This window comes from Hipposideros armiger, unplaced genomic scaffold, assembly GCF_001890085.2.
Source record: "Hipposideros armiger isolate ML-2016 unplaced genomic scaffold, ASM189008v1 scaffold_415, whole genome shotgun sequence".
NCBI lineage: Eukaryota > Metazoa > Chordata > Mammalia > Chiroptera > Hipposideridae > Hipposideros > Hipposideros armiger.
In genome coordinates, this window is record NW_017731765.1 from 115,530 (window position 1) to 132,420 (window position 16,891).

General features: G+C 41.4%; 1 protein-coding gene across 1 annotated transcript in view; it reads right to left on the minus strand.

Moving 5' to 3' along the window:
- The window catches only part of SLC7A11 (solute carrier family 7 member 11), a 73,338-nt gene that overhangs the window by 11,832 nt on the left and 44,615 nt on the right, over positions 1-16,891 (minus strand). Inside the window, exons 7-11 of the mRNA XM_019664072.1 lie at positions 10,983-11,106; positions 9,075-9,178; positions 7,599-7,695; positions 5,962-6,111; positions 4,556-4,733 (exon numbers count right to left, since the gene is read on the minus strand). Coding sequence (XP_019519617.1) covers positions 4,556-4,733; positions 5,962-6,111; positions 7,599-7,695; positions 9,075-9,178; positions 10,983-11,106 — 653 coding nt within the window. The remainder of the gene's footprint in view (positions 1-4,555; positions 4,734-5,961; positions 6,112-7,598; positions 7,696-9,074; positions 9,179-10,982; positions 11,107-16,891) is intronic.

Consider the following 16,891-nt stretch of genomic DNA (forward strand, 5'->3'; position numbering starts at 1 on the left):
CTCTCTCTCTCTCTCTCTCTCTCTCTCTCTCTCTCTCTCTCTCTCTCTCCCTTTCTCTCTCCCTCTCTCCCTCCCTCTCTCTCTTCCTTTTTAAATTACTGTCTTTCTTATGCAGCATCTGTTCCTCCATGTCTGAAACAAAAGCCTTTTCCAAAGTGTGTTTCTGTATTCTGGGACCACCAGCCCTTCACTTTCTTAGCCATCTTGCTTACTCAGCTCATAACACCACATCGAATCTGGACAAAGGGAGGCACCTGGTGGTCCTGCTGCTTTCCTAGTGTCACATGCTCCTTCCTGAATGCTCAATTTGGGTCTGCTTTTCAATAGCACATATGGGACCAAAGAATCTCTCTCTCCTGGTTCTGCTCGCCCAGTCCTTTCTCTTCCTCCATGTTTAATCAGCCCTGTTGACAGTGTCTCCTGGGGCTTTCTTATAGCTTCTCTTGGAATCTCAAGATATGAATAATTTCCATCATTATGGAGGTTTGGGCAGAGTGACTGGTTTAGGCTCTGCATAGCTGTGGGAGCCACACCAGCTTTTTTTTTTTCTCTAGGTTATCTACAGCCGTGGGGTCAGAAACAGGAGCTCAACAGACCCAGTTAGACTCTGAGGAAGCTTCCTGCTTACTCAGGGAAGCCCAGAGCATCTGGCATTCAACCACATCCATGCTCATATAAGTCTTTGGCTTTGCGGATAACTGACCCCAAGGTACTATTTCTTTAAATAAAGTTGAGCAGATGCGTCTGCATTTGGTGTTTTCAGGAACTGCAAGTTACAAGATCACATAGCAATTGTATTTTTAGCTTTACCTTTCACATTCAGCAGTTATTCTTGAAACCAGTTAAAACAACAACGGACCTTGCAGAAAATGATTTACCCATCACACTTGGTACAAGCAGGAGCACTACGGCCTAAAGTCACGAAGTACTAGCGCAAAACCAATCTTCCTCAGAAGACGTAATAAGAATGATAGCATGTGCGTTTTTACAAAGGCCTCAAAACCTTTTCACACATATGGTCTCATTTTATATCCTTGCCATGAAGATGGTCTGGGACCCCAAGAGATGTAGGCACGCTTAACTAATTTAACACATTGCACTGCAGGCTTCGTGAAGAGTCTGTCAAATACATTAAGCAGCTTTCAGTGAGGTTCAGAAATGAGGTCCTTGTGCTACACTGGAAGCAGCTGAGGGCTGGAATTGCAAAGTCACTGTTCCCCAAGATGGGCTAGTCATTCTGCTGGCACTGCCCAGTATGAGTTTTCACAGTCAGAGATTTTGTTTACATACAGCTGTCCCCCATATCTCACCCTGAGCAAGAGGGACCAACTTCCGGTCACCCCACTCACTCTCAGCTGTGACGGGGTCTGGCTGATAAATAGAGGCAGTCAAGTGAAGAAAGAGGCTGCGGCAAGCTGGGGTTTGCCAGGTCTAGGTATCTCCAGGTATGTGAGCCTGTCAGTGGGTATCTGCCCTGCTTTCCTTGGGTGAGAAGCTCGAGTTTCTATACATCAATAAATAAAAAGGCAGAAGAATTAACCACTCCGTCACAGACGGCAGAAAAAAGCTTTCTGTGCATCTGACTATTCCCTTAAGAGCCCGTTTTCTTTTCATCCCAGGGATGCTATCAAGCAAAACGTGGTTCAATACTGGCATCCTGTGGCCAGAGGAATTCATCAGCTCTCTGAAAAATCTCCCGTCCTCAGGTCCGGAACCTTCCCTGGCTATGTTACTGAGCAGCCTTGCAGCATTTCCTGAATTCTATTCGGTTGCCTAGTGTTTTTTATGGACGCCTAGGTGAGATATGTTTTGATAAACTATCATTTCACAGGGCTAATCTGCTCGTGCATATTAGGGTGAAAGTACACGGTAATATAAAGGCTAAGGAACGTTGCCCAGCGAGACATTCTGGTTTAAATCACTGAACAAACTGCTCCCAGCAGAGGCGCCCTGGCCGCCAAGTTCACAGACTTTGTCTCTACAACAAGGAGATGGCAGAGGGAAGAGGTGAGGCGGTGGTTCAGGGCTCTGCTGCTTTGAGCGTCTGTGTGTGTTTTTTGTTTTAGCCGAAGGCTAGGAAAATACTTGCTACTGCAGCAATAGCTACTATGATTTTTTTTATTATTATTATTTTACTACAAGAATGCTGCCTAAGAGGAAAATCAAATAAAATTTCGTAGGATTGCTGCTTTTTGCTACTCACTTTCAAAGTGGCTATAAAGGGCGACAATGATCACAGTTTAAAGGCATGGTCGCCACACTCCGTGCTAAGACTGAGTGGTGGTTTTGAGAACCAAATAACCGTATGGGACTCCTACCTCACTGCTACTTTCACAAAAGGCTAACACTAAATCTGGAGTCCAAGGAGACATTCAAAGCGTCATTAGAGACAGAAAAATAACCCCAAACTTCAAAATTACACAAGCAGGGAAATACATCAAAGAAGAACCAAGCATGGGAAGTGCTCATAGGTAGGCGCTGACAAAGAAATGGTACCGGGTATGTACATGTTGGCAAAAGGAAAGGAGTTTTACAGGCGGCTGACTACATACAGGAGGAACAAAATGCCTACTAAGTGGGAGAAAGCAGACATCTGTTCCTTCGTCATGCTCCCTTCTCCACAAGGTCCCACTCTAGGACCGCCAGCATATCATCCTAAATTCTGTTGGTTTCCCATGGTGCCCAGGGGTTTAACCCTTGCTAGCCTGGACCTGAGATAGATGCAGATCTCACACGGTGAGCGTTAATCTGTCCCAAACATTGGTAATGAGAAAAGCAATCCCAACGGTAAATATTGTTTAATATCACTTTCTTTTTTCAGAATTGTATTGCCTACAACCAAGAAAACATAACTAAAAATATTCTACAGAAAACTAATGTGATCTAACAAGACACAGAGATTAAAATAGCCTGCTAGGCAGCCAGAGTGCGGTGTGAGAGAAAGCCTCACTTTTATAGTCGCGCTTCTGTGGGGAATAGTGTTGCCAGCGAGAAAACAAAATCCGGTACAAATAGTATGTCTAAGGTCTAAAGATACCAAATGCCAATTAAAAGCTAATACAGAGCAGTGGTAGCTAAACTCCATTTTAAATGACTGGCTTCTGAATGAGTTTGTGTAACACACTGGAACTTCCATATGTACACCGAGATTTGTTTTATTTTTTATTACCAGACATCTCCCCGGATTTATGTACTGAACTTTCAAAAAATTAATTATAGCAAAGGAAATAAATTAAAATGAATGAAAACAAAGGCTGTTTTCTAAAGTCACCAAACTCCCCAGCAAGAACATATCTGCTTCCCTGGCTCTATTTTTTACCTCTCCCTGCCCCCCCCCAACCCCAGGCACCCAATCGAGAAAGATCACGAACTTTGAAGTCAGCGGATGTGGATTCAACTGCTACTCCAATGATTTAAAATCTGTGCACTCAACAATATAGTCTCCCCCTTCCTGGGTTCCGGTTCCCCCTCTGGCTATAGGAATAATACCCCCTCCCACACAGACCTCGCAGGGGACTGAAAGAGCGACGTGAGGAGAAGGGCTCACTCTGCAGAGGACCGCTCAGAGGGCTGGGCTTTCAACGGAGGCTGTTCCTAGGCTCGCTCCCTACTACTGATCTTCTAGATTGTCTCCTCCCCAGTTTACCTGGTTGCCAAGCCCTGTGGGTTTTGCTTCTTTAGTATCTCTCACTTTCTCTGGGACCTGCTGACACTGCCTGTGTTCTGACCCTCTTCAATTTTCGCCAGGATGACTGCGGTAACCAACAACCTCTATTCTGTCTTCAGCCTTGATGTCTCATTGTGTCCAGGATGATTTTTTCTAAAATACAAAACTGCCCGAATTTGAATTCTAGCTCTTCTACTTAATAGCTGTATGACTTGGAACAAGTTATGGGGATTCTCCCATGCTATAACTCAAAATCTATAAAATGGCGGTAATAATTTTCCTTCCTACCTCAGAAGATTGATGTAAAGATTAAAGGAGGTCCTGTACGTGCTAACACACAGAAATCAGACAATAAATGTGAGCTGTTATTCTTCCTTATTCCTGCAGGTCTTACGGACCCCTCTGTGCCTCACTAGGCCTACTAAATAGGGTAGCGTCACAGTCATAACATGTAAGACCTGTGCAGGTCTCTGCCTAATCCCTGCTAAATCTCATATCACTTATCAACTAGTATGTTATGATACAGGATCACTAAACTGCATTCAACCCAGAAAAAAAAATAATTAGGTTAGTAAAAGATTCAGAAAAGCAATTAGGCCATTTACAGAACTGCTAATAGAATTCTACCCAAGAAAGCTGTTCTCCTAAGAAGCAACTAGAACGGCCCAACTTAAAACTACCCCAAAAGGATCCAGTGCCTGTACCCTAAACATCCGTCCTGCCTTTCCTTCTTCCAGTTCCCATGAAAATGCAATAATGTATTCGAACTAGCAATTGCCCCACTTATATTTTTAAACTTTAAGATGTGCATGTTATTCATGTACACATACATGATGAGTTTTCTACAACATGGTCTCAGAAGGTCTGGAAACTGCTGAAAAGACTTACCTGACATTCGTCTGAACCACTTGGGTTTCTCGTCCCATATAATAAACAGATAGTATGCAGGGACCCCAGTCAGCGTGATGACGAAGCCAATCCCCGTACTAAATGGGTCCGAATACAGGGAAAGGGCGACCATGAAGAGACACGTGAAGGAGAACAACGCTGGGATAAACAGCGGCACCTGGAACACAGCACAGAAACACATCTCTTCAAACATAGTTCAAGAGACAGATGGTGGTTCAAGAGGAGAACGTCCGTCATGACACTGGGTGATACGCCATGGGCACACAACCCGGTGATGGGCAATGCCCCACTTTACCTTATTAGCAAAATCTCTTCAGTGGGCACAGAGAATGGATGTATTGGACAGACTCCCTTAAGTTCTTTTTTAAATCTTTGGATAGAATACAATCTAAGGATAAATAAGTGTGTTTCGTTAGAGATGTTCTGTTTGAATTCTTTTACCCATGGAGTACCACTGTGATTTCTGGTTTTGATTTTAAAAGGTGGGCTCTTTGGTAATTATGATTAGAATCCACCTTAATGTGGAGCCAAGGCCATGGGCTGCTAGTTACATGTTAAATCTTTTCAATGCATATTGATTTTCTGTTGGAGGTTCACAATATGAACCGACAGGAACAAAACAGGCCAACTCCTATTCAACCACTAATAAAGATGTTGCAGGCGTTAGGCAATGAATATATTTAGAAGCAAATCCTGACAACACATTTTCTGTGTTATTTCTTAAAAGCAAATAAACGGTGAGATCCAATCAATCTATGAACATTCGAGGCTGAAGGAGATGAGAAGCATATTCTTTGGCCCTTCCCAAAGGAAATGCTTAGTTATGGTAAATGTGCAGTCTAGTAAGTGGTAAATTCATACATCTTCGCTTTCCCTGTATATTTTACATTTTTAATCCTCTGGAGTGCACAATGTAGAAAAAGAGCAACAGAATAGGTGACAGCCCTTAAAGATACTTAAAACATCTATTTTGTAAAGCAGCACACTTAATAGAGTTTTCATTAGTGATGATTCCAGATTCCGTCTCACTCTTTCTCCACATGGCTGCCCACGACTATTCAGCATAAAAACAGATCAAAGTATCCCGTACTTTGGGACTTATCAGGTCATTGGGCACATCCACGAGAAATCAGCATAACAAACATCCTATATTAATAACACCTCTTTTCAAAAACGTGACATACTAAGTTCATTAAAAAAAAAATATTTTCCAACCTAACATCAACCCATCATGAAGGTGCTACCTGCAAGAGTTAAACATTTTATGGCAGAGGATGCTGCCCCCGCCACCGGCCCAAGCTCCCCATCATCAAGTTGTGACAAAGGGAGAAGTAGGTATGAAGAGAGAAAGATTTATGTAAACCCATCAAGATTGCTGAGGTTACCTTGAAAGGACGATGCATATCTGGGCGTTTGTATCGAAGATAAATCAGCCCGGCGACTGCTAGCCCAATAAAAAGCCACCTGGCAAAACTGAGGAAATTCAAAAGACTGTACAGGTCCCCGGAGAAGAGCATTATCATCGTCAGAGGGTGCTGGGGGGAGGGCAGAAAAGCCACACTCGGTGAGTTAAGGAGAACACAGGTGGTAACCAAAAATAACATTAGTACACATTACTGTTATCGTTTTCAAATAATTATTTATTCTGATAGACTGCCACTGTGATTAAAACCTGTGTTTGACTAACCTACTTTCTATACTCTGCTCTTCAAATCCCTTTACACACCAATAACAGAAGGAGAGGGTCATCGTCACTACCACTTCATTCTGCAAGAATTTTATACGGATGTTTGGCTGCTCTTACATCTGAGGGAAGAGACTGTTTTCATAGTCACACTCAATGACTCAAAGTGTACAGGTGCAGAGACTGAGATGATTAGTAAATACCTAATAATAACAATAAAAAGGGCACCGTATTGGAAAGTTGCAGCAAGCCCTGCTGATGGCGCTTGATGAGCTCTTGGCTATGCACACACATGAAACACAGCCACTTGGAGGGGACTCTGTTGTCCCCTGCATGCAAAACCTTGACCTTCCCTCTCTCCACTCTCACTCTCAAGACTGCAGAAAACAACGCAGCACAGACAGCAGCAGAGCACATCTGTGTGCGGTTGCACATGCCAAGGATAGCATGACTGATAGCAGAGGCTCAACACCAAAGCCCTCTTCATGGAATGAAACATTCTAGTCCCACAAGTGACTGTTAACTTCCAGGTTCCGTAGAGAGACTATGCATATTTCACAAAGAAATTTAAATGAAACAGTTTGAAACAAATTAAATGCACACGCAAAACAAAATTCAGTGAATTCAATAGTGCTCCTGACAACAGACTTCATTTGAGGAAAATGTTACAAAATGGTAGGTAAAAGTGAATGTAACATTCATTGCCAATGGGTATTTGAGGACTTTGACACCTTACACAGTCTTTCTGTCTGCCATGTTTCACAGATACTCTTCTGTGCATAAAGAATTCTACAGCTCAAGTTTTGGTGCTTTTATTTCTTCCCTATAGGGTTGCTCTCAAATGTCTCCCTTTTAATCACAGAATCACTGCACCATCTAGGATTTCATCTTTTTTTTTTTTCTATAATTTTGTGTGCACTTCATTATAAGGGGCCTATGATGAGACATCTGGGACATTGGGAACGTCGTTTTTAGCTCCACTCTCCATAATTAGAATTGGGACTTCCTACTCTGTGTCCTTTGCTGTGGGGCCCTGTGTCAAAGACAGGAGCCAAGCTAATCATTTTCCTTAGACCTCAAAAACTTCTACAAAGGCGAAAACAAAACAAAAAACATGATGCAGTTATTGCCCCCATAGCATCAAATATGCTTCAGAAATACTGAATGAGGGAAAGCTATGGAAAAAACATCCTGCCTCCCAAACTCCCCCGAGATACACATACAGCAGGTTTTGCATGGAATGAGAAAGGAAAGCACCGTCCAAAGTCTGCTCTGAAATCCTCTTTGCTAACCTGTTATTCGAGGTTATATCTAGACACACTGGTTAATAGGCATTACCAAAACAATAACAGCTGGCAGGGGAGTGTGCTTGCGGACGTGAATCATGGAGAGGATCTCTGGAAGGTGACCCTCTCGAGACGCAACATAGAATAACCTGATGGGAGAAAAATGTGGGTGGAGTTGACCGTATAATTGATTATTTCAAAGGGAAAAATCCAGAAATCTCAGAGAAAACATGCATCTTTTTCACACCAAGTGGTTTGACATTTCTTAGGTGCCTCCTTGGATTTCACTTTGCAGATACGGCAGAGAGCATCCTGAGAAACCTGGCTTAGGATTTTATAAAATCTGCCCACATGCTGTATTCTTCTTTGAGGAGAAGCAATAGCAACACCTGACTCAGCACAGCTCTCCCTACATATAAACAGCTGATGGTGAATTTAGTTCTAGGTTCCTAGCATTGTATGTGTGTTATCTATCCAATCCAACCCAACACACACACACACACGCACATGCACACGCACACACCTTCACACACACACAACACCTGCACATGTACACACACACAACACCTGCACATGTACACACATGCAGACACAAACGCACACACATACACGTGCACACAGCACCTGCACACATACGTACACATGCAGACACAAACACACATACACATACACATGCACACACACACACACACACACACACACACACACACACACACACTCTGTGAAAAATGAATACAGGAAGCCTCAATTAAAATGGAGTTGGGAAGGCCTGAGGGAGAGTTCTCAGGCATTATCTCTTGTCATCCCTCACAGATCTCAACAGGAAGAAGCTTTCTTAACTCTGCCCCCAGGAGAAAAGACATTTCCTCCTTGCCTAGCAACAATCCCCAGCTCGCACTGTCCTCCAAAGGCCTTTCATTCAGAACCACCCCTCCCAACTCCCTCCTGTCCTCTATAAGAGTAAGCCTCTCTCCTTTGTTCTCAGGACTTGTCTCTGGCTTCTCCATAGACTGCATGTCTGAACTGCAATTTCTCTGTTATTCCCAAATAAACTCATTTTTCTGATAAACAACCGGCTACTTCATTTTTAAGGATGACAATGCACATAACATTCATATTTATTGGACTGGGTTTTAACCTTATATTAAAACAAAAGGAACTTTTGCATCAAACAAAACAAAAGGGATACAGGTGGTGGGGTGGTGATTTCTTACTTTACTTTTTTTCTTGTCACCTTTAGAGAAACAAAAGATTTTTATCACCAGAAATAAAATGCTGTTGCTAGACTCTGTAGACAAACTGTAAAAAAAAGCCACAGGTCCAGCTTCAGACTACAGGATGAGTAGAGGAGCAGTGCCCTCTACTGGGCAGAATAAGATATGCTATTGATACTTGGACAAAGACTTCACTCTTGTATGTCCCTTTAAAAACAACAGATTTGGAGGCATTATTTCTTTTTAAAGTTATCCCTATCACATCAAATCTCAAAAATAGAAATGCATTTCTGGAAATGCTTGAACTCACTCACCTGGAGACAGCAAATACACCACCATTCATGGAGCCAAAACAGGAGAGGGCAACAAAGATCGGAACTGCTAATGAGAAATTTCCCAGTAGCCGCTCAGAAAAGGTCTAGTGAGAGAGAGAATGAAGCAAATTAATGCTTTGCCATAAAGTGGAATACATTGAAAGAGTTTAGGCCGAACTTGCTCTGTGGCTTTCTATTAGCCTGGTGCTACGTGTATGTTTTATCACCCTTCCCTTGGGTTAGGGTCAGAATAACTCCGTAGACAATAATCAGAATTAGGTACCATGGCATTCATTGCTGCAAAACCATGCACAAAGGTTTAAACAAGCACCTTCCCTCTACTTTCAAAAAGCAATGATCTATTTGCTGAATCTTTATCAACTAGGGCAAAAGTCTTCTATCATTCTGGTAAATGGAAAAAGCTCACTTCAGCTCTTCTCCTTTTGGAGACACAAATCATTCTACACAGTACCTTCTCTTGAGCCTGGAAAGCCACATTTTGATAGTGAAGTACAAATGTACGCCAAGAAGTATTACAGGTACTTGTTTCGTATTTCATTCCCAATGTTATGACATGAAAGTGCGGTGAAAAAAAAAATAGATGACTTAATCACTGATATCATATCTATGAGCCGTTCTGAAACTCTTTTGCCCAGAATATTCACATCAGCTGAATCTGTTTATTGAATCACTCCCTGCATCTCAGATATCTGGCAATTTCCTCTACGGTTTCCTATAAAAAGACTAGACTAGGAATACAAGTCCAAGGAAATCAAACCACCGTAAACACAAAAGATAAACAAAACTTCTGAAATTTCCTTTTATGCAATGGCATAAAGGACACATTTAAAAAAAAAAAAGTGGGATTCTTAGTTGTCCTTGATGCAGCGGGTGCTGTGTAATTAATGGACCACATTACGCCCAACGAGTAAGTGTTGGCCTTTGTCTAGTAAGATGAGATATCTGACCCGACATCAGTAAGCTTTGTACATCTGGATGTCTGGTAGAACTTACAGCAGTGGGTGAAGTCTTTTTTTAATACTGTGAACATGAAATGAGATCATTTCTTCCCTGTGGATGCTGCTGATAGGAGGAAATAATGACTATTTTAAAAGGCGCTGACATCTAGTGATGGGAAGTTATTTTTTCACCTTTCATTGTTATGAGGTCATGAATGAATGCTCTCTTGCTAGCTAAGTTTTTATACAAAATGAAAGTATGCATCGCAGAATAACAGTCCCATAACAGGACTACTCAGAGCAAAGATGGTCCTGAAGTCTAATCAATTTTGGGAAATGTTTAAAAATTATGAGTATTCATGTCTTAGGGAGTTAAAATGCACATTAGTATCTTTACTATCCTAGAACTACTATAGCAATGACATTTGTTTACTTTTGAAAAACTCAGCATTTCCCAAAATTAATAATATCCTTTGACTAGTATTCCAAAGGATATATGAGAAAAAACAAACATATATGGTCCACCTGGAAATCTTGAAGTGGTACTTAGGGGAAAATATTTTAAGTGAGCATTTGAAAAGTTTACAAACAAGGAAGAGTACAGAATTGCAATTTGCCTATCACAAAAAAAAATGAATTCATTTAAATTCAGGAACTGCCCACCTGTCTTTAAAGACAGGTTGGAAGAATAACACCTTCTTTTTTCAACATGTATATGTGGAAATGTATTACATGAAATTAACACTACAGAGAAATCATATAGGATTTTAGCTATATCAGTTAAATGCAATATGCTAAGGCGTGTTCTAAATGTTTAAAATACTCATTATCATTCAGGTCGAGAAAAGATTACTGAATTTCACAATGCTTTCTGCTGCGGGAACTACTATGAAATTGCATCAACTCATTAACCTACATTCAAGTTGGCATCTCCCCACCTTGGACTTACCACTGCCACTGCATCTGAAAGCAAGAGCTCCTCACCACTAATGGTCGTAAAGTAGGCCACATTGGTGAGCACGTAGCCGATGGTGACGATGGCCATGGAAATGCATATGGCGAGGGGGATGGTTCTGAAATGCACCAGGGAATTGCTTGTTAGTCACCTTTTGTTAGTCATTCTCTGAGACCAAAGAAGATAATAGGCTGATTCAAACAAAAACGTTAAATGGTATGTATGAAAATTATAGGTTCTGTTGGGTATCTGTAAACATTTCATTGGGGTGAAGCACCATATTTTCCTTTTTAATGGCATAAGGTCCACAGGGGCGGACATTTCAGTTGTCTTGTCTGCTCGACCCCCAGAACAGATGGGTCCATCCCATTCTCCTACTCCACAAATGCTATAGCACTCTTTCTCTCACTGGATCATGTATCCCCTGGAAGGCTTGTGAAAACACAGATTGCTGAGCTCATCTCGGAGTTTCTGATTTGGTAGGCTTTGCATTTCTAGCCAGTTCCTGGGAACTTCTGATGCTGCTGGCCAGGGGACCACACTTTGAGAACCATTGTCTTCAATACCTTTTTGATACTAATTCACTGCCTTGATACCTTTCCGATACTAGTCCCCAAAAAGGTCTTTCACACTCAGGGTATTTTCCCCTTCAGTAGCTTCCCTTACCAGCAAATAAGTGTACATGTTTGGAAGCACGAGAGCAGGATACATCTTTCTACATGATGGTAATAATAATTTTGTATCTAACACAAAAAGCACAGAAATGCTCCCCAAAATGACTTTGCACTGGCCTGCTGTGAGTTCAAAGGAGGCTGGAGATCATGAGTATCTATGAAAGCAGCAGTGCAGATAATCCCTGAAATTAGAGGTGACGTGCTGTGAAGTGCATATGACCAGACAGTGCTGACACCATGTGGCATCAGAGGTACCCGGCACAAAGGCAATGTTACGTCTTCATTTAATGCACTGGGGAAACCAGGAAGTTACTGACCCTAATAATTTGATTCCATGTTACCGATACACATTACTTACTTAACATAATCACCTCTTCAGACTCTTTCCAGTTCAAGCAACTTAAACTTTCAGCTCCCTGCATAAAGGCTGATGGGTTTTTTAGCCATAGAGCTTATCAGCCCTTATGCAGTCTTAACCCTGCTGGGTGCCGCTAATGAAGACTTCAATATAATTTCTTCCAAGATGAGAATACAGTTCAGAACCAGGAAAAAGGTTGGGGGGGAGGGGGGGTGCACCGCCTGCCTCAACCCCCAATCTGGGCATGTTTAGCACACTAAGTCCCAGCTCATTATGCCGAACAGCACCATCCCCTGTGGAGAACAGGCCAACCTAGCCAGTCAGCAACTGCCATTCATTATGCTGCTTGGAGCCTGGCGCTCCCCTGATCCCCAAAGCCTTAAGCCTTGATGGGGAAACACATTGACCTCTAAATCCTGGCATCCTAACAGGAAAGGAGCAGGTGTTGCCTTTCCCCAGGATGCAGAGGGTCCTGTGGAATTTTCTGCTAACACCATAACATGCATTGCTAGTTGTGATTGATAAATGCTAAATTTAAGCAAAGGAAATCACTGGGCCAGTTAATTACAAAGGAGGGGATGGTACAGGGCACATTAAAGATGGGTGTGTTTATTTGAAAGCAGGGATATATGGCAACGCAAAGGGGTAAGAAGGTGAACGTGAAGGTCTATATGCAGCTTTTCAAACACCCACTGTCTTATTTTACACTTGACCCTTTCAGCTTTATAATATCTCCAAATAGGGTGTTAAGTTCGTTCTGTGGAGGAGAGAAGCAGAGAGGGAGAGAGAGAAATACTCTATTCCTTGCAAGAATAGTATAAAGGAATGAAATTAAGAAATGGTTAAGAAATGAAAATGCTCTGGTAATAAAACGTGAGGTGACTTATTGTTAAGTGCTGTGAAGTAACCTAACCTGTCCGGGACAGGTAGTCCTGTCACATCATGTGATGCTGACAAATAGCAGAAAATAGTAAGTCTCAAATTTGGGCTGTGATGCGCTCAGCACAGAATCTAGAATCCCAGCCTGACTCTACCAAGCCCACCTCCTGGTCTATTTCCTGTTTGGAGATCATGGTCCTTCTGAGGAAGGTTTTTCTAAATTGATCTAAGCAGAAAGAATCCTTAAAAACAAACAAACAAAAAATCTAACCTCCTAGGTTAGTTTCTTTTTTCCTCTCAGTATGTCAATAAGAAAAACAACAGCAGCAGCTGCTGCCATTTATGTGGTGTCTGCTATGTGCCCAACATTTTATTAGGCATTTTACACATTGGCCTCGCTTTCTCCTTGAAAATCCTGCAAGTTGGAAACATCATCTCCATTTTCCATATGAGGACATGGAGTCTTGGAGTTTAAATCACTGTTCAAGGATACACAGCTGGACGTGGAAACGCAGGGTTCAGCGGGCTCCCTCTACCTTGAAGCCCAAGCATTTGAGCCCCTGAAGTGTACCCTCTCTCTTCTGCACGTGGGTCCTCAAACTCTGTGTGATTTTCAGAGAAATCGTAACTGCTAAATATAATGTTGAATGGAGAGCTCTTATCAAACCTGTATTTCTCATGTAGTCACTAAAAATGCAGTTTCATCTACTATAAAGGAGGGGGGGGAAACCTTATTTCATGAATTTTATAGTTTTCCTGTGTAACATGAACTGTAATGTATAGTTTTACTATTTAGGAAGCAGGGTTTTTTTGTGTTTTTTTTTTTTTTTAAGACAGCAGAGGCTGACTTAATTTCCCTAGACAACTTTTGTAGACAAGGAGGAAACATAAGCATGTTTGTCAGATAAACTGAACTAGAATATTAACAATTTTGCCATCAGCCAAATACACTATATAGATATTAAAGGGGAAAAATCAAAGGAGCTTAAAATATAGGACAGGAGAGAGAGAGTCTGACCTTGACGCAATTCATAACACGCCAGAATTTCCTCTCTATGCAAAATTAAGCCCTGGGAATTAGGGGGGGTGTGGCAAAGTAGCCACTATCTTCTGTCCCGAGGTTCTATTTCACTTTGACAAAGGGAAGGAGGAGAGGGGTTCCCACGGCTGCCTTGAGATAAACAGCACTCATTTGCTCAGGAAAGCGGCTGACTTGTTCAGAAGGGCTTGGCACCAGGTGGTTAACTCCTGGGTTTCCAGCATCAAAGCTTAAGGGCCACTGGGTGAGCTGATAAAAGCTATTAGGCCATGCCAGAGCAATCTTTCTGAAGGCTTTAGATGCAGAGGGCAGATAGGCATGGTTAGCAACCCAAGATTAAAGCGAATGGCACACGATAATGAAAGGAATTAAAGGAACTGGTAGGCCACTGATATTTCAAAGCCTCACAAAGCAATTGTGAGGTATCCACTGATTCTAAGTACAACTGAAGCATTGTCTAGAAGCTGAATAAAATGACTCACATCTATGCTTTCTCAAATATTTGTGCATGTTTGTTATGATCAATAAAATGCAAACCTATTGAAAAGAGTTACTTAATCCTTAAGAGATTTTTGTCATTATGTATAGACTTTTCAAATCACAGGCATCAAGTATGTGAGAATCTGATGTTTTTATTAGTTGCAGCAGATGGTCTTCAATCAAAGGTCTTGGGTAGTTTTCTTTTCTTGTGGGTTTATTTTAAATTGGCATCTATAACCAGCCTATGTCACACATGAATCAATATTTGTTTCATTTTAAATTACTAAATGGAAGTCTCTAGAACACCTGCTTAGAAGCACTTTCATTCTAAGGGACAAACCTCCCCAGGAATCCCACTAGCCCCAACAGTAATGGCTTGTACTTTAGATTTGTACAGTGCAAATACATTTTATCTTCAAATATACATGTTATTTCAAATCCTTTGTGGAATGAGCTAGAGTATGAATAATTAACAAACAAAATTCACAACAACCCATTGAAACTGGAGGTAATATTCCCATTTTGAAACAAGGGAACCAAGGCTCAGAGGGGTTAAGTGACATGGTCAAGGTCAAAAGCAGTAAATAGAAAGACTAGAACTTGTACCTAGCTCTTCCAGCTCTACGCTCCACATCCATGATCTATCTTATCATATCATGGCCGCTTTGTGCCTACCTTAACTCTAAGTACGAGGTCCCTAGGATCCTTACATGCTGACAAATATGTGTTATAGTTTATACAAGTGACAAAAATATCAGAAGGCTGATTGTTACAACGTGACATATTTTAAGCCAAGTACTTTTTTTCTATGCAGCTAACCGTCATCACAAATACACTTGCCAATAATGCAGCATGGGTTGCATTTTTTAAAATATACTTTGCAACCATAATAGAGCATCAGAAATAACTCTTGTTTCCACTGCTTCGTATTGGCTAAAAAGACTTGCTGTGAAAACCGCATGAGTAAACCGAGCTTGATTCTCCAGAGAGTTGAACACACCTGAAGGTTACAGGGATTTCTGATATGCAGACCATATGAGTAATTCTGTAATTGCTTAAATTTAGGATATTACTAAAAATTGTTTCATAACTTGAAAATAAAATCTCCTGAACCAAAATAAGTTTACAATCCCCAGAGTTGAATACACACAATGGCGACCACAGAACTCGTTGATCCTGGGGCATCAAAAACTGTCTTTGAGCCCTGGGGCTGGGAATGATGCAGTTCTGTTAAAACCTACTCTTATGTGTTCCGGAATCTTTTGAGAGAAGTGATTGATGCTTCACATTTTCTATTTAAAAACCATTAATATTTTAACACATGTATTTGGCATTCAGGAAAAAGCAAGAAGGAATAAAAGCAGGGATTAAGAAGGGCAAGAAAATGGCAAACTTCTTAATATGTGAGATACGAAAAAAAAAAAAAAGGAAAACAGGGTTTTTTGGTGTTTTTTAATTGTTAGTAAACTAGGGACTATTTGTTTATATATAATTGAATAACTGTGATTCATTTCCACAGAAAGTATTTAAAATTATAACAAGTATCTTTTGATTCCAAGTATTTATTTTAGGATCGCACTTATTTCACATTTTCATTATAATGACCCCATAGAGACCTCGGAAGCTTTTCTGTAGATCTGACCCAGAAATTACTTCAGCATCTCTTACATCTCTTTATGATCTACATTTTTTTTTTGCAGAATTACTGTTTATTTTGTTACCACTGCTGTTAATTTTATCTCACTCCTCAAACTTCAGTCATGCATTACAGAGAAAAAGATAAATAAGAGTATATCTCAAAGAAAATCTACCTATATTTTTCAGTCACATGATTTTTCTTCCACCCATTTTTACACACCTTCCCTGGTTCTTGCTTATTCCAAACTCTCCAGAGACCCCTAGATATGGAGATGTCCTTTCTGGCTGTGTGATTTCTGACATTTTTAGCAAGGAATGAATTATAAATAAGTGTTCTTGATCGTTTTCCTGAGTTGAAACAATTAGATTACAGATAACTGGAACTATACAAATTCCTTTGGGTGTTTTCAATGATTTTGCCTCGTTGTCATTAAGTGCTATCACTATATCTGTAGTTATCCACCACCAGTGGGAATTGGCTGTTAGTTACATTTTAAAAGAAATGCATTTGGGCCGGCCGAGTGGCGCGATGGTTAAGAATTCGCTTGGGATGCCAGAGGGCCCTGGTTCGGATCCCACATATGAGGGCCAGTGACACTGCCCTCTACAGCTAGGATGCTGAACAACAGCTCAACCTGGAGCTGGGCTGCTGTGAGTCGCCGGCGACGGCGTAGGCTGCAGCCCCTGCTGCAGTGGGTTGCCATAGGCTACCGTGTGTAGCCAGCAGCCAGCGTGAGCGGCCAGCAGCCGCAGTGAGCAGCCGTCCAGAAGCCGGCGACTGATCTGCCTCGCCTGAGAAGAGCGCAATGATGGTGCCAACTTGGGCCAGTGAAGC